Here is a 23,465-nt window from a genome sequence, read left to right as displayed (position 1 = left end):
GCGGGGTTGCAGAACAAGTGCTCTTATGAGTTGAAAGCCTGAAATGAAACTGTCCTTGTTCTAATGGCGCTCAGATAGGCACCTGCAGGTTGGGTCAGTTACCTACAGTGAGCTTCTGGATTTCGGCATACCAGCCACCTCCAGCGCTTTGTGGGAGTCAAATCTGAGGGCAGCCATTCACTGTAATGGGCACTGAGCCGTTCTCAGCATCACTTGCCCTCATTATCTTGCTCTGTGTACACAGGAGTTAGTTTGTGCAGAAAACAGCAGGAAGGCTCCCACGCTACGATGGTGCACACAAAGGAAGGCCTTTCTTTTTTAAATCTCATTCAGGGTAGACGGGAGCCTGCCTCTGAGCATGCTGGGCCCATGCAATTTCGGACTTTTGAAAAGGAACTGAGTCAGTTGAGAGGCCAATAAAAGCAATACTCAGGTTCAAACTCATAAAATATTATGTATTTCAAAATGCACGTAACTCAGAAAACTTAAAAATAGCTTTTTAAGTTTAAATCATATCATTAGGTAACAAAAATAGTTGCAGATTACTCACATGGTTTTGGGTGAAGATGGTTTTTGGGTGAAAACCAGGATACTGGTTGTTTCAACCTTTACCGAGCTAACCATATTCATTCTTCAATACAGCTCTCCTTGCTAGGTCTGTTTATTAGTTGGAAGCAAAATCCACCGCGGTAGGCCGCCCAGAAGGTTTGTGCTGCGGAGCAGGACTTTGCTTTGTTTCTGTGGATCCCCAGCATGGAGGACAGTCCCTGGCCCATAACCAGAGGTTGGACAATGAAGAGCTCAAAGCCCACTGGACAGCCATGGTGTCTGTCCTGCCCCTGTTTCTATCTGTTTCTGCCTCTTAGGAATCTGACCCACCCGTCTGGCTCTCCCAGACCCTTGTTTGCCCAGAACTAGTTGTGCAACTCCAGGTAAGTCACTAAGCTGCCCCAGGCTCCCTTTCTTCACTTGCAAAAAGAGAAAAAGCTGGATGAGGCCTGTGGTTTAACCAAACAGCGCCTACACACATCACCTGGAGAGTTTGTTCAAAAGACTCGGACCAGGCCCCACCTGTGAGATCCTACCGCACTCCCCGCCTGTGATACTGATCTGCAGCCCCCTCCGAAAGCCAAGAGAGAGATGCCACTGAGGTGGTGTCCACCCGCACTGCTCCCTCATAGCAAAAGGCTGCCGACCCGACTCGGGGCACTTAGAGCCTTCCAGGGCTCCTGCACCACAGGAGCTCATGAGAGGAGGCATCTGGTTTGGTCCGCGAGGCCCACCAGGCCCTCCGGAGGATCACAGCCACAGACAGACACCATGGGGATGCCCCGGTAAGAACTCAGATCTCTGCAAAGCTTCAGATCACAAGGAACAATCAAAATGAAATTCAGAGTTTTCCCTAAATACAGAATTATGTTACAATGGTTCGGGCAAAGCAGTTGCTTTATGGAAACAGTATTTCAGGACGTACAAAGAACACAGATGAAAGGTGGTGATATGCTGCATCTGATTTTAACAGTTTTCACAAATTCAACTGAAAATCGCCCCAGTCTGTTGGAATTTGACCACAGTCAAGTTTCAGAAAGCCAAAAGCCAACTCTCATACATAATGCATTGAGGCAGAGCTCCCATGGAATGGGAGCCAACTAAGGTCTGGGAAGTGGCTCCCAGCCTCTCTGTATCGTCTCAGCATGGGGGCCAGAGCATCCGTGGTCTGTGCAAAGGCAGACAGCACCCATCAGTCCCCGGCCCGCTCTCTGCTTCGCTTCTGGCCTCCCTCCCTCCCGGCTCCCAGTTGGGCTCAGAAGCGTTAGGGGATGTGACTGCCCCAGTCCTGCTCCATTCTTAGGACGCTAGGCATAACTCTACACGGGGTCTTTCAAGGTTCCTGGGGTCAGAAAACCTGGGCTGAACCCCACCCCACCCCCCGACAACTGCATGGTCAGGACCAAGCCACTGTGCTCTCTGAGCTTCAGCTCACTTGGCTACAAATGGGAATAAAAAGATACACCTCTCAAGGTCACTGTAAGAATTAAATCTGATGGACAGTGACTGCAATGGAGTTTGGGGGGGGGCTCGATGGTGGGGGTGAATGTAGTAACCACATTGTTTTTCTTGTAAAACCTTCATAAGAGTGTATATCAATGATACCTTGATAAAAAAAAATTCTCACTGCAAAAGAAAAAAAGAATTAAATCTGATGAAATAAACCATATAGGCAAAACCTTTAGAAACCGTACAGGGAGTTTTTGCTTGAAATCAGCAACCATTTCCTTTCACTCCTGAGCCAAGAATATCCGATCTGTTGTTTTTCCGTCCCGGGATGGGAGGACGTAGTGTACGCATGTGGGAAAGGGTCTCCCAGAGCAGAAGGGTAAAGAGGTGGAGGGTAAACACATGGCTGCAGGACTTCTGCTTTTTTTGCAAGGAAAGGGTGCATCCAAGGGCGACTGTGCTCAGGTAACTGCCTGGGACCTGGGGTGGGGAGTCGCCCTCCCTTTCCGGGCCCGCCTGGAACAAGACGACTGCAATAGCAGCCCACACTGTGGGTAATGGGCAGGGGAAAGGGATCCTGGTGGCTGAGTGGCCCTCAGACTGATGCCTCTGGATCAGACCTCAGCTGCCACATCAAAATGGACTTCTCCATAGTGTTCATACAGTAGATATTTTCTATAAGGGACAATAGGTCCTGGAACGGGGTTCTCCTCGGACTCAGGCCCTTAAATTTTACATTAGACCTTATTTATCTTGTGTGAGAATGAGCTGCTCAGCAGTACAGGGCTCTGAAAAGCAAGCAGGTTTCTAGGTCCTCGGGCAGCTTGGCTGGCAGAGCAACACAAGCAGGGCACTGACTTCCGGACAACGGAACGCCTTTGTACTGTTAACGACGAGGGGCCAGAGTCGGGAGAACCATGATTTAAGTCAACTGATGGTGTGACCTCTGAAATCCTCCCTGCAAGCAGAAGGGGCCACCCGCACTGTGCGTACTTCCTTCTGAGGAGACTCTGAATTCAATCTCAGACGGGCCAAGAGACCGGGACAGACCTCTTCACTTACCTTCCTGTAGGTACATGACTGCCTGGGAATAGTTCTGCAAGGCATGATGGGTCCTCCCAAGGCTACTATACGACACTGTCTTGGCCACCAAGTCATTCATCTGTGCAGCGATGCTCAGGTGCTGTTCTTGATAGACCACCGCTCTCTCGAAGGTGCCCAGGGATTCGTACGTCAGGCCCAGGTTCCCATAGGCTCGGCCCTGGCACGTGGGGTTGTTGGTCTCCTCTGCTATCTGCAGATCCAGCTGGTGGTACTGCAGGGCTGTATCATATTCCCCCATCTGCTGGTAAACACCCCCCAGGCCACAGGCCGCGTCACTTTCCAGAGCTCGGTCTTTCATCTCTCTAGCAATGTTCAGCTGGCGTTCAAGGCAGGAAATGGCTTGTTCGTAATTCCCTAATTGGCTGTGCAGACTTCCTAGCTCTCCATAGGCTTGGGCTTTATTAAAGGCCTCCCCGAGCTCATGGGCGACCACAAGCCTCTTTTCAAAGCACACAAGGGCTTGCTGCAAGCTCCCCATTGCCCTGTGGGGATGTAGACAGAAAAGCAATGATATTATTTTGTGCAGGTGCAGACATGCTAAAGCCCCTGAGAAAATGAAAAGCATTTGTCACTGTCACTTACTATAGAAGCTCTTAACTCCTCTTCTAGCTAAAAATCTATCATGTGCCCTTAGAGTGAGATGCAGGGGAATTTCATAATCTGGAAAGCAATTCAAAAGTCATCCTTTAGTGACCTTCCCAAGAGCTTGAGATTCAATGGGATATACACCCCAGAGGAAACATAAAACATATTAATAGGCACAATGATAGCAAGTGAACTGTTTGGTTCTTCGGGACTCCCAATTTCCACTACCACTTAGACTATGTTTTTGAAATCACTTTACAGTGGCTATAAATCTTTCACCCTGAGCTTCTCGGAGCCCTCTTGGGTGATGATTTAGTTTGACCCTTGCCCTTCCTCCACTCCAGGAGCCCTAATCCCCTGCCTATCTGGAGAGGCCGTATATTGTGCAGCCACAGACACCTTCTTGGGTTCCCCACAGTCAGAAGGAAAGCATCACCTCGGCCAGTGGGGTGACTTTTCCTGCTGTTAAGAGATGACATGAGAAGAGTGGGAAGAGGGTAGATTTTGGCAGCCGACCAAACCAGTTGTGTGGGGCGCATGAATTTCTTTCCTTGAGCCTCAGTTTCTGGATGATAATAAATTCCACACCCCGAAGCAGATGATAATAAATGTAGAGTAATACAGGATTGCTAAAAATTTTAAGCAAGAAAGCTATGCAAGGTGCCTAGCATGATGAGAGTGTATGTTTACTCATAACCGCCACTGTCAGGTGGTTTTCCCTAAAAGCAACAAAATGGGTCTAAGTAATTAGTGGTTATGGACACTGTATTAATAAACACATTCATATAATGCAGAAGGCATTCAGAAAAGACCAGCTAAATTGATTCATTTATCCTTCCCATGCCTATCGTCTCCTTCATCCTGCTCATTATGATGTAGGCAAGAGGCACTGCTTTTGGGGTCAGAGAGCCCTGGGGTTTGACTCTTCAGCTGCTCCTTGCAAGCTGGACAATCCTAGATATTAACCTAACCTCTCCGGGACTTAGTTTCTTCCTCCTTATCACAAGGGTAATAATACCCCCTGCTAAGTTCACAGACTCACTAGAGGAACCAGATATGTGTGAAAACACTTTGTGGCTAATAAACTGCCACACAGACATTAAGCTGCCATTAGTGTCACAACTGCTCTTGTGCAAGTTTGTCAGCCACATTTGTCCTCTGTCACTTTTACCTGTGTCCATTCCCGAGGCCCCGGTAAGCCTTTGCTTGGTCTTGCATGCGATTCAGACTTTGCGCCACAGATAGATATTGTTCGTAGTACTTGATGGCTTCCTCGTAGTCACCCAGGGCCTCATAGCAGTCCCCCAGGTTGCCGTAGGCCCGGCCCCGGTCGAGCACAGACTCGCTCCCGCTCAGCTGCTGCAGCATGGCCAGCTGCTGCTCGAAGTAGCCGATGGCTTCTTCCAGCACGTTCATGTTCATCTTTGTGATACCCATGTTGCCGTAGACCTGGGCCTCTAGACTCGGGTCCTTCAGCTTCTGCCCAAGGTCCAGCTGCTCTTCGTAACACTTAAATGCCATTGTGTATTTCCCAAGGGCCATGTAGACAGCAGCCAGGTGCCCATGAGCTCTGCACTCTCCTGACAAGTCGCTCAGCTCCTGATACACCTCCAGTTCCTGCGTGTGATGACCCAAGGCCTTGTCATATTTCTGGATCATTCTGTACGCAGTGCCCAGGGCTGCATATGCACTGGCTTCTAGTCTTCTGTCCTTTACATGGTGAGCTAAGCCCAGCTGCTGCTCATAGAATTTTATTGCACCGTTTATATCTTTTTTACAGATGAATATATCACCCAGGTTCCCTAGGGCTCGAAATTTAGCCTGGGAATTATTCAGGGACTGGGCTAGGGACAGTAGGTACTTCTGACACTCTTCAGCTTTGCTGAAATTAAGCAGAGCCTTGAATGCTAGGCCCAAGTTGCAGTAAGCCTTCGCTTGGCTCAGTTTGTCGTGAAGGTCTTTGGCTAGTGCCAGATCCTGCTCGTAGTACTTTACTGCTTCCTGGTAATTTCCAAGGCAGTAATGGGCGTAGCCGAGATTATGGCAGACCTTCCCTTCCCCTTCCATGTCCTGAAGGTCGGGAGAGAGCCGGAGGTACTGTTCATAGTAAGGGGCGGCCTGGACGTACTCCCCCCGAGAGCAGTGGAAGTTGCCCAGGTTGCTGAGGGCCCGGGCCTCGCTCTGGACGTCACGTAGCTCCCGAGCAATGTTCAGATGGTTCTGATAGTGCTGCAGGGCCCGGTCGTGGGCACCCAGGGCCTGGTAGGCCACGGCAAGGTTCCCATGTGTGGATGCCTGTGAGGCCCGGTCATTCACCTCCATGGAGATTTGCAGCTCCTGCCGGTGGTACTTGACCGCCTGGTCGTACATGCCCAGGGCATTGTAGGCATTGCCCATGTTCCCATAGGCACGGCCCTGGGCGGCGTAGTCACTCAGCTCCTGGGCAATGCACAGGTGGGTCTTGTGCAGCTTCAGGGCCGTGTCATAATCGCCTTTCATCTGGTGTATGATTCCTGAGAAAGACAATAGAAGAACAGGGAAAGGTTGGAATAACTGATTAGGAATTTGGGAAGAAAAAATTCCTAATTTGCAACTCAATTTATACTCACACACAAACCAGACGAATGAAAGAATTAAAAAGAACAGAAGGTAGAATTAAATATTTATCAGCTCTCCAGAGGGAGGATGGCTTTCTAAGCTCCAAAGGAACAGAAAAGAACATTGACAGATTTGATTACAAAAATAAGATGTTCTGTACTATAAATATGTATCTAAAATTAAAAGGCAAACACAGTACTGGAAAGATATATGAAACATACTAAAAAATTCAACAGCTATTGTGCGTAAAGATTTCATTGGTTTGATTAAAAAAAAAAAATCAAGACCCCAGTGGACTGAACTAGGCAAAGAATACTAGGTGTGAGCAAATAACTCACATCCAAGGAAATGCAAAGAGTAACCACAGGGGAAAATGCTAATTTCTTTTAATAATCAAAGAAATGCAAAATCAAGCAGCCCTGAAGTACCATTTTACTTCTACTAAATTAGCAGACAAAAAACTGAAACAGCACCTTTTATAGCGAGGTTGCCCTGAAATTGGTAAACATATCAACTGTAGGACATAAACTGGTCCAGCACGCGAGGACCAGAAACAGCCCTACTCAGCCCCGCAGCCCTACTCCTGGGAATGCCCTCTAAAGCAAGCACTCATCAAGTGCAAAAGCTGTATGCACAGCAATCTTCACTGCAGAAGACAGGTTAGTGGAAAATCAGAGAAGATCTTAAATGGCAAACACTGGACTGTATACAACTACATTCTGGCACATCAGCTCAACAGAGGACTAAGCAGTCATTAAAAAGGTAATTATGAAGTCTCCGCAGAAAAATGGAGGAAAAAGATTCTTACAATAATGGTAAGTGGAAAAAAGCTGAAAACACGTTGCACGCTCCCTGTGACAGCAACTTGGTACACATGACCAAGAACATGCGGGTGTTGTGCAAAAATAAAAATAGTTGCCTTGTTAGGTAATGAGATTTGAATGATTTTTGCTTGAAAATTTCTTATAATTCTGCTATACAGCTTGTACAGTCAAAATAGCACTTCAAACAACTGTTATAAGCTATGCTATAGCTGCTAAAGTATTGTTTTTACAAGCAGTTCAAAATGAGATGTATTATAAATATAAAGTACTTCCAACTAGGCAAGTCGCTTGAAGGAGAGCCTGGCTCATCCCAGTTGGGGCTGAGACAGGAGGCACTGGAAAAGACAGACAGAACCTTGAATGCCAAGAGGTTTCTCCTTGCCCTTGGTTTTGAACATGTATTTCTACAACTCAGCGTGTGAGCTTTGCAGTGGTGACCAAAGTCTGCAGAAGTACAAAAGCCCAAAAATACTAAGACAGGTTCTTGTTAAAATGTTAAGTGAAGAGAGAAGCGTGGAGAAGGAAAGCTGTCAAAATCCAATCCCCACAATGTGCTTACCTCTGTGACACCTTTCATTCATTCATTCATTCATGCATACATGCATGCATTCATTCATTCATACACATACTGAGCCAGCCAACATGAACTGTGCATGTATTGTGTACTAAGCCTTGTGGTGAGCAGCAGGGGTAGAGAGAGAAATGAAGACACGAGTCTGACCTCAGAAAGTACACTGGGTCATAAGGGAGGCAGTGGTGAAGTGATGCCAGTCCACACAATAAATGCTGAAGTGAGGCAGGCAGAGAGGAGCATGTCAGGCTCCTCTTCCGGGCCCGACTTCCTGCCCTGTCTGTGGTGGAGGTCTGCTGCACCACGGGAGTCACTCCTGTGTCTGGGCCCAGCCATCTCTTTGCCACTAACTGGACACGGGGTACTGGATAAATCATTTAACCCCTCTGAGTACTATTAGTTCATCTATAAAATGAGGAAAATAATCATCTTCATGCCAGTCTTAAAGGGTAGTAGTAAGGGTCAAATGAAATAATGTATGAGCAAGTAATTATAAACTGTAAAGTGAAATTCAAATATTAGTTACAGATATTCCTATGTGCTTCCAGGAAAGGGGATTCTCAAGGCGGTAGAGATTAAATGAATCATGGTAATTCTTCTGTGTATTTTCTTGTATGAGTAAAGCATTTGATAATTTAAAAATAAGTAAATCATGATACTCTATATGATGGAATAATATGGTATCATTAAAAATGGTTAAGTAGAAGTTTATCTATTGACATTGGAAAAAATTACAACATATTAATGGGCTATATTATGGTCACAAAACAGAATATTTTAATAAAAACATTAGGATGTATGTATATACGCACATGTTTACATTTATACATACAACATAAAATTAATTTAAATTTGAGAGTAATAATGCTTGAGTTGTGAAATTAGTTATTTTTCTTTTTGTTTATCTGTATTTTAAGTGTTTTTTCCTATGTTGAATGCATAATGCTTGGTTTAAAAATCTCTGAAAGTATTTCTGAAACTCTGATCCAATAAGAGAAGCAATATTCCTGGGGATCGAGTCTGGTCCCTCCCCTGGGCTGGCAAGGTCGTCAGTAGCACAGCTGGAAGGAGCAGAGCTTTTCAGAGCCTTTCTCAAGGTTAGAAACTTTCAGGTGCCCAAGAGGCGAACCTTGGCATCACCTAGAACCCTTTTAGTGGAGAAAATTTATTAATGACAGAAACATTTCAGTTCTGAAGACCTGAATTTGGCTTTATATCTAAACTGTTTTTATTTAAAGAGAAAACTTTTAGATTTCAAATTTCCAAATCATTTACTCCCTCTCTTCTCAGTTTCTAAAATGAGGGTCAAAATATCTGTCCAGCCATGAGTCCATAGTTACGAATAAAGCCACAGCTGGGGGTGAGGGCGGTGGGTGGGTGTGGGGAGGGCAGGAGTGCCAGCCTCTCCCTCTGAGCACTTTCTCCCACAGCAATGCCTTTGCATTGATTTTGTCCCCATGGCTTCTGAATTTCAGTGCAAAGATTTTTAAGCCAATATGGTTACTATTGGTTTCTAAGATGATGTTAAGAGGAAGCAAATAGACTTCAGAGAAGGCAACAGAGGAAGCTCAGGTTTTTTGCATGTCCCACCCCCCCACCAAAGACACAGGTCTCCTTGCTACCCCACCGCACCTGCACCCCATGTTACAGGAAACCGGCTAAGTACCTGGAAGGCACAAAGGTACTGACATCAGGTCAGGAGTCCTGTTTTGTAAGCCTGGCTCCACCTCCTTCAGCTGAGTATCTTTGAGACAGTTACTTTATGTCTCTGAGCCTTCTGTTTTTTAATTAACAATTTTTTGTGTTTTGGTTTTCTTATTAATAAAGTCAGGTTATAATCATCTCAAAGAAATGGTATGAGAAACACAACAATGTAAATCAATAAGCTTTGTGCACCGGAGCATGCTATCAAAACATGCTATGAGCAGTTATTACAGAGGGAGGGGAGGGAAAAGGGACTCCAGTTCTCTTACTCTCAGGGACTTAGGAGTCTGGCCTAGTTAATAGGGAGCAGTTGGAATGATAATGGCTACCCAGGGTTCACTGATTTGTGAAAGAAACTGCCTGCTGGTTATGGCAAAATGATCTGACCCCCAGCCAGCTGGCCCACACAGCCCCCTCTTCTCCTCCCCTTCCTCTTCTTCTGACCCTTCCAAGGGTCTCTGAAGAATCTGAGGCAGATTCTCAAAACAAAGACTTCCGTCTGCCCTGTGTCTCTGCTGCCCCGGCCACTGCCAGCCTGAAGAATTCTGACTGGAACACACTCTTGGCAGCCTTCCCCTTGGTTGTGGCGACATAAAAGCGGCCCTGAGAACTGCCAGCAGAGTGACTGCCCATGCTGGGAGATAAGCTGCGGAGCCTCCTTCCCTTTCGAGGCCACAGCTTGACTTTCCAGGGCCGTCGCTCAGATGAAGACTTACAGAGGGCCTGTCAGCAGGGGTGTACTAGGGGGCAGCGGGCTGCAGGGAGGGGAATTAAGGGAAGATTAGTGGGGCAGAACAGCCTCACAAAGCCGAGTTCTCACAAGGGCGTGTGGAGAAAGGACATGCGGCTGTGGATTTATACATCGCCGCAGTAGGCCTCCACCTAAGTGTCAGGAGTGGTCACTGCCCTGGGAGTAATAACACCTACTTCAAAGAGCTCCTTCGCTGTCAGGGCCGAGGAGATCATGAAGATGAGGAGTCAGCACACGTGCCTGGGACACGGTAAGTGCTTGATACATTTCGCTTTTGTTATTAAACATTACCAGCAAAGACCAAGTGTGGTGTGAACAGGACAGGCCAAGCAGAAGAATTTCTCCCGAAACTAGAACCTTTAGCATTTTAGCAGTGCGTTCTACCTGCCTTTTCTCTTGCAAATTCTCTGAAAGTAGGGCCTAGTGTACCTCAACAAACAACAGAAGTGCTCTTCTCATTTATTGAAAATATTATTGTTCTGATTATTGGTAGTACGCAACCCAAATGGGGCTTTAAGAGCTCATCTATTCCTTCCTGCCGCTTTCAAACAAGCCAAGTTCTGCTTCATCCTAGCCAAATCACCAGCTATTCTCAGGGGAAATGTCAGATTTAGGGAACTGGAAGAGACCCAGTGTGACCCAGGCCCAGTGAGAGGAAGTGAATTAGCGGCACCGCTGAGGGAGCAACTCTTGGCCCGCATGCCCCCAGCTACACCGGCCCATCTGCTTTCCAGAAAAGCAGAGCTGTTACTACTCTCACTAAGTGGACATAGGATGGTAGCTATGTTTTAAAAAGTTCTCTTCTATTAGAATTACATGTGGAGGTATTTACAGATGAAATGACATGGTATCTATGATTTACCTTAAAAATACTCTAGTGGGGGGAAACAGTAAGCCTGTGTGTATGTGTGTGTTTATGAAAATAGATGAAACAAGATTAGCAAAATGTTGATAATTGGGTTATGAGTACATAGGGTTTCATTATACTATTTTCTCTCTCTCTCTGTGTGTGTGTGTGTGTGTGTGTGTGAAAATTTCCATCGTCGAATGTTACCCTGACTAGTAAGTACATACAGAGAGATCTGCACTGCACATTCCTGTGTAACTCCCTTTGGATCAGGAAACTCTTCCTCATAGCTAAGTCCTGATGTGTATGTTTAAGTTCATTTTTCTGTCTTCGGGACCTTGGCAGAGAAAGAAATCAGCTGGTCACCAGCCTCCACAGCGCCACCAGCCTCCTAGCCTTCTCCGGGCTGTGACGGGGGCATGCTTAGACTGAAAACAACACAGTGCTTTGTCCCCCTGCTTTGATTTACTTATAGTCATGGTGTTTAGTTGTACCTTTAATTTCAAATGATCTTAAAGAACAGGATGGTATTTTGCCTGTCAAACAAGCAGGGTGGAGGGGATGGTAACAGCATGTGGGGAAAACCTGCTCCTTAGAAACAGCACCTGACATTCTCAATCACGCTTCCCAATTCTCCAGGGGGCCCGCTGTTCCAGCCCTGGGCATCTTTTGGTTCCCCAGCCTCTCTCCCTCTCAAGTTTCCACATAGAGTTCTTCTGTACTGTCCTAAAATATCTCAACGCTTGGGTGGGGAGGAAGGGACAGACCTGGTTAGTAAACAGATGGCAGGAACGAAAGACAGGACAGCAAAATGCTGTGTGCTGGAAATGCAGCTAAGCGGATGTTTTACCTAACTCATTTTCCAGTTACTATTCATGTACTTGGAGAGAAGTCTCCATTACTTTTGCCAGTGGAGGACAGCAAAGGTACAGATATTTTTTTTCAATGAAAGATAATTCCAAAATCACTTGTCATAGGATTTCAGCTACAAGCATCTGCCTGGTAGGTGAGCTTTGCCTGAGAATTCGTGCCTGGCTCTCTCCTTGATGACCTCCTTCCCACTCGGAAACAATCCTGCAGGTCGGTACTGCGGTCTCAGGGACCCAGGAGGGCTGAGAGCTGACCCGGCGCACAGCTCCAGGGGGCGGGACTGACCCTGCGGCCTGGGTCGGGAGTCCCTGCTCTCTCATCTGTCCCCCTTCTAAAATGATGCTGGGGTGCCTTCTTGTGAAAGGTGCTCATGATTTTATACCCAATTCTTCCTTATTAACATTTACATATTATTGTGGCAAACCAACCCTGTGGCAGCTATCGAAGAACAAACTGATGGTCTGGCTAAATTCGTATCTAGTGCAGAAAATATACATTAGAGACCAGAAAATCCTAAGAGACTCAGGGATGGAGAAGGAGGAGGGGGTGGATGTGATCATCTGTGTGGGTGTCACCCCCGGGGACCTCCTGGACCGTCGCATGTCTCTTCTGCTATCATTTTATCTTAATTATATCTGTCTTCTTTTTCTACCAAACCCACCAGCTCTACCTGTTCCTCCAAAGGCTAAGAGAAGAGCCTGTTATCTTCTTTTGCTTCAGCAGCAATTTGGGATGTCTTCACTGACATGGAGAGTTCAGTGCCACTTCTGTCCCGGGTGGCCTTCCCCTCCCCCCACTCCCCTGCCCTCCCCTGCCCTCCCCTCCCCTCCCTTTCATGCCCGAGGAGCCCACTGTAATAAGGTCCAGGAAACCCTGCACAGCCACCCTCCCTCCCACAAACCCAGTCCACTGGAAACTAGCTGTCTTTTTTCCCCCTGGCTTTAGTGAAGTATAATTGACAAATAAAATTGTATACATTTAAAGTACACAAAGTGATGATTTGCTATACATATACATTGTGAACTGATTACCACGATCAAGTTAACTAACATGTCCATCGCCTTTTTGTGGTGAGAACACTTAAGATCTACTCTCTTAGCAGATTTCAAGCATATAATAAGTATTATTAACTACAGTCGCCATGCTGTACACTAGATCCCCAAACCTTATTCATCTTATAACCAAATTCGGAGGAAATAACACACAGTGGAAAGAGAACAAGGCCTAATTGCTCTGTCCCTGGCCCTCAAGGCTCCCCTCAGGCTTAACTGAGGCAGTCAGTGCTTCTGCAGTCCCTTTCTGCACACTGTCCGGAGGCCTGGGCTCAATGACAGTGACAAGAGGCCAGCCTGAAGCCCATGGAGGCCACAGATACGTCACTGCCTTCATACACGGCTCCCCTTCCTACTTTCCTTGGATGGTTAAAAACTAAGACTGCAGATGAATAGCTCAGAAAGTCCCTGGACCTGTATGGCTGTAAATCCCGAGGCGATGGGGAAGATGAACTGTGCCGTGAAGTAGGGGAAGTCATAATTAAACCTATTAAAAAGGAGGTGGCTGGAGAGGGCTGCTGTGGAGATGGATGAGGGGGTAGGAAGTGCTAGGCACAGGCGTCCCTGATGACCGTGGCCAGGCCACTGCGGGAGAACTTGGTGGGAAGCCCAGAGCAGAGTGAAAAATATGCTGGGCCTGCCTGGCCAAGCTCAGCCATTAGTCACTGTTTGGAAAAGGCAAAGAGTGCCTGGTTTTCATTCTGGATCACAGTAAGAGGTGGGAGGCACCCTCCTAAGTTAACAATGCAGAAAACGGTACAGGGAGTTAGTTTCAATAGGAAACAAACTTTTCTTTTGTTTCAAGGGTTGGGTATAATCACTGAAACGCAGAGATAGCTGCTTCTGCTCCTCCCTTGAGCTGAGCCTCTAAAAACTGGACCAGTCCCACCTCCCTGGAGCACCTTCCCGGGGTTCCTCTGGCCTGCAGAATAAAGTGCCGCTTTGCAAGCTTTCCAGCCCCAGCCCCGAGGCGGCCCTTCCCGGCCCCACGCTCCCTGTGCTGTGCCGGCCACAGCGTGGCCTGTCTCACCCTTCCACCCCGGCCAAGCCTGCCCTGTGTGCCTGACTTTCTCATCCCATTCTCCTGGCTGGGACTGCCCTTTCCCCCATCAGTGGCCGACTTTACTAATGTGCCCTACTTTCTGGTTCTCTTCCGCATCCAGACATGCATTTCCCTACTCAGGGGAAGTCAGGCCAGGGCCAAGCAACTTGCTTTGCTCAGTGAAATGTGAGTAGAAATGATGTTACTTCCAGACAGAAGCACTTAGGAGCTGGAATACACTAGCCCATGCTCTTTCTTCTCCTGCCCCAGTGACGGAGGAAGCTGTGTGTCCCCGGCAGTGCCACTACAGGAACATGGAGCCACGGGCGGCCTGGGTGACTGAGCTGCCCCCGAGGACCCTATGAACCTGTGATAGGCTCAGTCTGAATATAAACTGAGCCATGAAGATCCGTGGGCGGTCGTCACTGTACCAGACCCCACCCATCCTGATGGACAGGCCGTCTAGTATGAGCCCTCCAAGCCCTCGTCATAACTGATCATTTCAAAATGTCCTGACAAAGTCTGTGTGAGAGGAGAAACACCTCCTGACAGAAGTTTCCTGAGGGGCTCTTGAGTCATCTAAACTTCTGGATGTCCTAAATTCTAGTTCCGGGTCAAGTAAGACCACTAAAATGCATAAACTTGAACCAAATTACCCTGAACCCACACACAACAGGCTTTAGTGAATTGGGTTTAATCCTACTGCCCTAGGGTTGGTTGATTTATTTTTATTCAAGTTTGTGATCAGAAAAAGTACATTGAAATCTATTATAATCTTTGCTGTTAAAATTTTAACGGTACTATAAATTTTGTTACCAGAATCCCTGATGTAAAAGCTCTCTTGAGAAAGTTCTTTTAGAAGTCAGCTTTCCTTCCCCTGAGGAATTCCATGCTCCCATTTTTAAGGTAATGAGAATTATGTGTTTCTCTTTTTGCTTTGCCTGCAAGGAAGCTCTGACACAAAAACGAAACTCTACTGTAACAACTATGATGACCTTTACGGGCTCCATGTTTGGGCTCTTCTCCCTGATTTTGGTTTCCTACTTTTATCTGTACTTCCCTGATCTTGATTTTCTATTTCTCTTGTGTCATCATTTGGTATTGTAAGCTAAATAAAATCCGTTATGGAATGAAACAAGCTACAAGTAAGCAAGCAATCAAAAACCCCTTTTGCATCTGTTACATGCTCAGCTGACTTTGTCTGGATGATCCACCCACCCCCTAAGCCTGTCACTTCTCAGCTTGGTTTCAGTTTGTTTTGTGGACCCTGTTCTATCAGCTTTAATAACCCAGAAGGACTAGTTACTTGGAGACAGTGCTTTACGTTGGCAGCACTGCGACCAGCACTGGGAGTTCCCTATTCCTGGCTCTGCTATTTCACTGTCTCGTGCTCTTAGGAAAGTTCCTACTTCTCCTGGCCTCAAGAAGTTTTCATCTATCTCAGATGGCTGTTACGAAGATCAAATAAAACAGTGAGTGCCAAGATGGATACTCCATTTTCTAGGATATTGGTATTATTCCAAACAGCTTCATTTACCACAGTCTTTGATGTCGCAAATAACAAAATCAAAATACACTATCTCTCTCTGGCATTATTTTACTATAGAGTGTAATTCACTCCAAGTCTTAAATGCCATCATATTTCCAGAGTGAGTGAACCAAAGGGAACTTGATACTGGATCATCCGATCTAGGAAGAGTAAAAACACATAATTTTATATTATAAAGCTCTGCACGTGATGTGAGAATGAGGCCCATCTCCCTAAGTGGCTCAGCATGTGCATGGGGGAGAAGAGGACCCCCAAGGGCATTTACAAATGTAGTGGGGAGTTTTGGGTTGTCAAAACATCTGGGGGCCCACATGGCAGGTTGTGGGTGGGGGCCAGGGGTACCTAATGGCCTGGACCACGTGGGAAAATCGTGTACAACAAAGAACCATCAGACCCCCAAATGCCAACAGACCACACTGAGAAACACTGGATGCTCTAAGGTGATTTTATACCTGGCATTCATAAATGATCTGGGAAAAAACACTTCACTTCTGTACTCTCATCCAATTGAAGTTGTTAAAATAAATAATCAAAAGCTAATGAATTGGGAAGTCTTTTGGCTAGGATCCAATGATTTAAGCAAATGATTCAGAAACTGAAAACCTTAATTCTAAAATCTGACTTATTGACTGATCATCTTCATCACTTTCTTACCTCTGAAATGGTACTATAAATTTTGTTACCAGAATCCCTGATGTAAAAGCTCTCTTGAGAAAGTTCTTTTAGAAGTCAGCTTTCCTTCCCCTGAGGAATTCCATGCTCCCATTTTTAAGGTAATGAGAATTATGTGTTTCTCTTTTTGCTTTGCCTGCAAGGAAGCTCTGACGCAAAAACATCAGATAAGTTAAGTTAAAAGACATCTGTATATGGGCTTCCTCCCAATTCCATTACTATAATTAATACGGGAGAGGGGAACCCTTCCTAAATAATAAAATTAGTAGTAGCAATACTAATAATGAGCAAAATAATAAACAAAAGTCTTTGTGACCGCCTTCAATACCATGACACCAAGAACCAGCTATGTGCCCCCCAAATGCGCAGTTCCAGTTCCGAGTTCTCTCCTAAGCGCTAGTCTCATTAATCAAACTGCCTACCGGCTATACCTCAGATACTGAAACTCAATGTTTTCAAAAAATGTTTTGTTCAATTGTTGAACAGAATCAAATCTACCATTTTATGACCCTGTCAGTTTTCAAAATCCTCCAGCATCCATCATCTTATTTGGCTCTAGGATGGAAGCAGGGTGGGTGGGTCATCTTTTGGAGACATTCACCAAGGCCACCTGGTCAGCAGGCGACACGGCTGGACCTGAACTCAGGCCCACCACCTCCCAGCTGAGCTCTTTCCCCCTGGGTTGCTGCGGCCCTCTGAATTTTAACTGCTGTAGAGTTCAGCTGTGCGATCTGGGGTGAGGACAAAGCCCGTCCCCCAGGGCTTCATCACTCCGCTAGCCCAGAGGGGATGAGAGGTTGGCGTGGTTGGCCCAGACCAAGAGGCGGCTCTGGAAGCAAGACAGGGGAAGGGAGGAGGAGAGAAGAGCTAGCCAAAAGAACAGCCCTTCAAAATGATTTCACTTTGCAAATTCAATTGCAAAGACAGATGGATTTTCCAGCAAGGCTGGAGAGCAAATTATGAAATCTGCTTTCTCAAGGCAATCAGGTCTGAAAAGCTTCGCTTTAAAAATTCACACTGGATAGAAAACTCAAACTCTCTGCTCGTGTGAAGTGTTCTAGCTAGATTAAGCATAATGCTATCAAAACAAGTGATTCATATATTCTGCTCATTTTACTATTAGTACATGGGCTTTTTCATGAGGGAAATTTCTAAAACATGGAAAAGAGCAAAATGGGATTGAAACGGTGAATATATTTACTGCTTTCAGTTTTCCTTCCCTTTCTGCTTAATTGAGAGGGATTTGCTTAGGAAATTAGAGGCTCCTGAGGCTGGCTCACTCATGCACATCAGAGAGATGATATTTAAACATGTCTTCCTAGAAAGCTCTAGTGAAGCGCTTTAAATCTGAACCCTCATTTAGCTTCTTTATTCATGTTGCAGACTCATAGGATTAAAGAAACCTGTAGAAATCTCCTCAACTCAGGCTTCCCCAAACATTTGTTGGTTCTTGCCACACCTCAACCCTGCTACATCAGGAAGAGGTGGGTCCCTGTCTATCCTGCTGGACCACTCGTGTGTCCATCTACAATCCTAGCTCCAGCCAAACACTTCTTCCACGTACATATTAATAAAGGAACCACCCAATCACTCCCCCTCTGATCACATACAAGATGCTAATGCAGAAAACACCGTTAGTGTCAAGACCCAGAGCAGACTTCGGTGGCTTTCTTTTTGTCCCTTTGTGTACATATTTTTACATTACTGAGATTCCATAATAGATCAAAATTGAACATAACACTCTCAAAAGTTTTTTTCAGTTATAAAATAATGTTTTTTTAAAAATGCAAAGTTTGACTCACACAGCACTCATTTTTACCTTCCTCCTCTGTCTTGCTGCCTCTGGTTTGGGGGCTGGAAAGCTAAATATTCACTTTCCCTGCCTGCTTTGCAGCCAGAGTTGGTCAAGTGACCCTATTGTGGTAGGTGGACAAAAGCAGAAATCTGTTGGCATTTTAGGGAAAACTTTGCTTTCTTTATAAAAGGTTAGAGAAGCAGTTGGCTCAGCATCCCCTGCTTCTCCTGATTTGAACAAGTTATGATGCCTGGAGCTTCAGCAGCCATCATGTGACCATGAGGCATAAGAGACAGCCTGAGGAAAGGCCAGGTGCATTTCAGAGTAATAGGACCTGTTACTCTTAACTTCTAAACCAATGCCAGGTGTTTCACACCTTAAGTTTTGTGAGAAGAATAAGCTCCTATGTGTTTAAGCCATTGTAAATAAGATTTTCTGTTTCTTAGCTAAAGGATTACTATTACTATATTCAATGAAGAAAACATGTAACACAGAAAAGCTCTGTCTGTCTATCTATCTAACCTTGTGACTGTCTGAGATTATCATTGCCAACATTTTAGTATAGTTCCTGACAATGTTTTTGTGTTGCTGTCAATTGTTTATATTATTGAGGTCATATTATAAGTCCTGATTTTTAAATATAATTCAAACAAGACCAGGTTCTCAAAAGAAGATAATAATAAAAAGGATTTGGATGACGGGTATTGGCCTGCAGGGGCCGGCCTACGGCCGAGGCTGAGTCCCACTATGGCTGAACACCGCCCTTCCACTCTGGCTGACCAACGCCCTAAGATGGCGCCCGCTTCCTGGGCGCCACCCTGCCTGGTTTGGTGGCATTAGCATAAGGAAGTTGCTCCTATAGGCTTGCCCCATGCTTCCACGCTCGTGCTCAACTCATGCAGAAGGCATGCTAACAATCAGCTTAAAGGTCACGCATGATCTTGATCACCATAGGCCAGCTTCCTTTATATAAGGCATAAGCAGGAAAGAGAAGGACTCTCTCTCTCCTCTCATTCTTCCTCTCACTCGCTTCCCCCGGCTGTTGCTTCTTCTCACTCACCTTCTCCCGGCCTTCCGAGCAACAATAAAGAACTGAAGTGAACCAGGTCTGTGTACGTATCGCTGTCGTCACCGCCACAAGGAGCGAACGCGATATTGGCCATTGGGTCTTTGCTTAGAATGAGGTCATTCACTATGGGTTTAAAGAATGTTGACAATCATTTCTCAAGTTCCTTGGTTATGAAACGGTTATTATGTGGCTCTCTACAGCTCTGCTAGAATAAAAAATGCTTTTAATTCAGTGATTCTTCTAGTATTTTCACAATGTAAAGATAAGCCTTCTTAGGAAGTGCTGGGACAGAACTACATCAGTTGCGGCTTTCGAGAGTACCACACTGGACAAGAGACTTCATTTGAAATGAAATCCTCTATTTTAAGGAATTCCTTGAAATGAAGGATGTGGCAGAAGAAACGCATTTTCTGGTATTGGTCAAGGAGCCAAGGAATGGCAGATGACAGGTACATGCAAATTCAAACTTCTCTTGGAAGGAGAAGTCATGTGACGCCATACCAACCAGCACCCATGGGGGGGCAAGAGGAAAAAGGGAAGACCCTCAAGCCTTCTACTAACACTTCCTAATTCTTGTCTTCACCTCTTTGTTCTTTTCTTCCATATTCCAACAGAGCTTGCTCTCCACACCACAGACTGTTTCCCACTGTGTCCGTTCTGCTCAGCTCCACCTTTATTGCAGATTCTACATTTTTAGGTGCCTTGCAATTCTTCCTGCCAACGCCTCCCCTTTTTTTCATCTAACCCTGTTTTCCCACATCAACCTGCTTTCTCATGATCTTTCCATTCCTATTTCACATCTTTTTGCATCTACTAAGGATGCCAAACTTGCATAAACTTTTGTCTTAGTTCACATGGTAAACAATTTTTAAGGTCTATTTACCTTCTGAGCATCCGTGTTGTCTCTCCCTTATTCTATAGCAATTTCCCATTTGTCTATTTTTCCCCCATGTGACCTTCAAAGACAGCAAGCTGTTTCAATGTTTACTCATAAATGAAGTACATGGGTTGTGCTCCAGTGGGGCCCCATTTTCCATGTGCCAAGGTGCTGGCCAAATCCCAGTCTTAGATCTCCAGCGAGATGACAGAATGATGGCGTATATACTGCCTAGTTCAGTTCCCAGTGTATAATAATATCCAGTTTAATAGTTAAAATTATTGAGGACTTAGTGTGTGCCAGGCACCATTCTAGGCATTTTACATGTGTTAATATAATTCTCACAAGATTTGTAATTCTCACAAGTATAATTATCCCCATGTTCCAGATGAATCAGAGAGTTTAAGGAACTTGCTCAAGGCCACACAACTGGAAGGCAGCAAGCTGGGATTTGAACCCAGATAGTCTGATTCTAAAGTTTACATGTTTAACCAGTATATCTGTAGCATTTAATAGCATCTGGGCAATAACCAAGGCTTCTGTGAACAGGATATGGGTACAGAAGGTGGAATCTGGGGAGGTGCTATTTATGCCCAGTGACTTCTAGATCATCTCTGGGTTACTCACCTGAGATCTACTCATGGGTCCCCAACTTCTCAGGCTTTTACTTCATCAACTTGGGATGAGGGTGGAGGGAGGCAATTCTTTAGGACAAAGTCCCATAGGTTCCCCCACACTGAAAAGATGGATTCTAAACTGAATGGACTCTAAACTGCTTAACCAGTCTCATCTTGCATGTCTCACCAGTATGAACCCTCCATTCCGGCTAGCTCGCCTCTGTGTTCTTCAGAGGAGTAAACTGAATACACTGCACACCCTAGAGGAATAATAACAGCGGCAATTATGATGTCCGAGGGCCGCACAGACCTTGCCTCCAAAGGGCTCACCATGCTCCCATCTCTCTCCTCCCTTTATCTTTATAGTATTACTCAGAGGGATGCAAAGTTATCAATCATTCATTTGCCAGCTGAAGAAACTGAAGTACAAAGAAGGCGAGAAACCCACCCAAAGTCAACCAGATGCTCCCTGTCAGTATGCCCCTGCTTCCTGTCTCACCTCCTGAGGATCAGGTCCTGCAGGCTCTCCACAGTGAGAGTAACTTGCCTCATTCATCTCTGTGGGCCCAAATATAACTCGGTAAGATGCCTTTACGGTTCTTTCGGCGATCCTTTACCGTAGTACCGCAGAGGCATTAGGGCTGAGAGATGATGAGTGCGGGGCTTCTGCTCACTGCCTGCTGGGAGGCCTGGTCGTGACATAGGGTACAAGGTGTAGGAATGGAGGCGCCCACAAACGATGCACGAAGCCAGGCAGCCACTCGGTGCTTGCTCTAAGGGCCACTGATGCTGCCAAACGCCCGTAAGTGGGAAAAAAGAATAAAGGATGCTTTCACACCTTGACCTTCGGTAACACAAAACAGTACAGATCAATACTGTGCAGGCTTATACCAAGAGGATTCATACTTCTTTGTATGATGTGCTTCTTATTTGTGATCGTTCATAAAGGTCTGTTTGAAAAAAGGATTATCACCAATCATTAAGGAGACGGGTTAATGGTTTAACAATGATTTTTAAAAGCCATTAATGAAAATTTTTCGGCATAAAAATACATTCATAAGTGATTCACAAATGGTTTAAACATACCCAGCCATTAAATTTAAAAAGTGTCGTGTAAGAGAAGACAAGTAGGGATTCTACAGTATTTTACTAGGCTGATGGACAGTGACTGTAATGGGGTTTGTACGGGGGACTTGGTGAAGGAGGGAGCCTTGTAAACATAATGTTCTTCATGTAATTGTAGATTAATGATACCAAAAAAAAAAGTGTTGTATAGCTTATTACAAAAAAACTGGGTAAAAGACAAAAAGGACGAGTTTTCTCTTATGAGGCATCTGCATAAATTAGGTGAAAAAAATACTACACTTGGGGATTAGAGACTGCACATACCCATCTACAATCTTTAGAGGGTCTGGGGAAATGGAAATTAGAAAGCAGCCAAGTCACTATATTCTCTGTTACTGAAAGACATTCTACCCCTGAGGCAAAGAAAAAAACAACCTATGAAACAGGAGCGGATTGGAGAGGAGAGAGAGAATGAGTTTGGCCCTCCATCCAAACAGATATGAAGTGAGTTCCTGCAGCCTTGACTGGTTCCTGCATTGACCAGAGGCCCCCAGTGTCTGAAGTCATCAACATCCCATCATGGTAACTGTTCCTATACTGCACGGTGCCAGGGACCGCCAGTGTGAGACAAGGGTGCTCCCCAGAAGGGCAATTCCTATAATATTGTGAAATAATCTAATCGTGGGATTGTTTTATCTAATTATAGATTAATATATATCTATATTTATAGATATATGTGTCCAGGTGTCCCTGGACACCTAATCAGATGGATCAAAATCACAAATGTAACTGTAGTTGGGCTCAACCTTGGAGAACTATGGGTTTCCAGTGCTCTGGAGCCCAGTGGGCAGAATTTCCAGCCTCTTGTGGTATTTGAACTTAATCAGTGCTCCCCATTTCTCTTCAAGTACTACTCTCAAACAGCTCACTAAAATACACAGTGACCCCAGCCTAAGGAGGGGTAAAGGTTGTATTTTCACAGAAATAATGTCAGTTCTCAAGGTCTATCTATTGGCCTGAAGAGTCACTCTGGTCTATAATATGTAAATTTAGGTTGAAAAAGGAAAGGTTCTCTGTCTTACCCTTCTAGTGGGAAAGGCCGCCATATGTAAACATAGAGTTAAAGCCAAGTGACCACCTGGTGTTGTGTTTTCTGAACCCTGCTCCACAGAGGAGCTGTGTCCCATGAGATGCTGACTCGATGTCGTCAGACACACGTGTCTTCCATGGTGAAGGTGCGTGTGAAATACTGGAATAAACAAAGGTAATACAGGAACTTCTCAGAGACCTTCATAAGCTAATATGCAGGATGAATTTCCTGATGGGGAAATATAATCCAATAATCTACTCCTGTGAGAGAGGTTCTTATAGGAGAAGAACCTGTTCTTACAGGAGAAGAATTGTGATCCAGCTAATGTTTTAAGTATTTTAATAAGGTGAAATGCTTATTGTTCAGACTGGTTCTTAAAAGGTTTGATAGAACTATAATCATTAGAAAGTCAAGCCCTATGAAAACAACTGCTACTAACAGTAGGAACCAGGGGGGCCCTGGGAGACACAGGTAACTTTTCTCCAGGGTGGGCTGGGAAACGCTCTCTATCAAGAGTTGGGGATCAGTCAGTTGGTGATATTTGTAAGCATTTACAACCGTGGATCTCCAAGAAGCACACTGCATTATTTCGCTGAGTACAGAGACACAACCTAAGGAATATAGCATTACACTTACTCCAAAAGGGGACTTTCAGGTACTTTTTGAAGTAGAAAATGGAAGCAAACAACCAACCATCTTCCCCTAATCCCTGCTTCCCCAACAACAAAGATAGGCTTTCCTCAATGTTTCTCCAGACATGTGCTAGACCTGCCCAGAACGGTAGC

General features: G+C 45.3%; 1 protein-coding gene and 1 long non-coding RNA gene across 4 annotated transcripts in view; one reads left to right on the top strand and one right to left on the bottom strand.

Moving 5' to 3' along the window:
- The window catches only part of TTC28 (tetratricopeptide repeat domain 28), a 625,746-nt gene that overhangs the window by 98,153 nt on the left and 504,128 nt on the right, over positions 1–23,465 (bottom strand). For all 3 annotated transcript variants that reach the window (XM_036908924.2, XM_036908925.2, XM_036908926.2), the window contains 2 exons: positions 4,859–6,200; positions 3,061–3,584 (listed from right to left, as the gene is read on the bottom strand). In XM_036908924.2, coding sequence (XP_036764819.2) covers positions 3,061–3,584; positions 4,859–6,200 — 1,866 coding nt within the window. The remainder of the gene's footprint in view (positions 1–3,060; positions 3,585–4,858; positions 6,201–23,465) is intronic.
- LOC118924280 (uncharacterized) lies at positions 9,904–12,988 on the top strand. The gene is made up of 3 exons (XR_005029536.2): positions 9,904–10,385; positions 11,960–12,062; positions 12,517–12,988. It is a non-coding gene; the product is annotated as an uncharacterized LOC118924280 (long non-coding RNA).

The sequence above is a fragment of the Manis pentadactyla genome, chromosome 14, assembly GCF_030020395.1.
Source record: "Manis pentadactyla isolate mManPen7 chromosome 14, mManPen7.hap1, whole genome shotgun sequence".
In the NCBI taxonomy this organism is placed as follows: domain Eukaryota; kingdom Metazoa; phylum Chordata; class Mammalia; order Pholidota; family Manidae; genus Manis; species Manis pentadactyla.
This window is presented reverse-complemented; position numbering and strand designations above follow the sequence as displayed.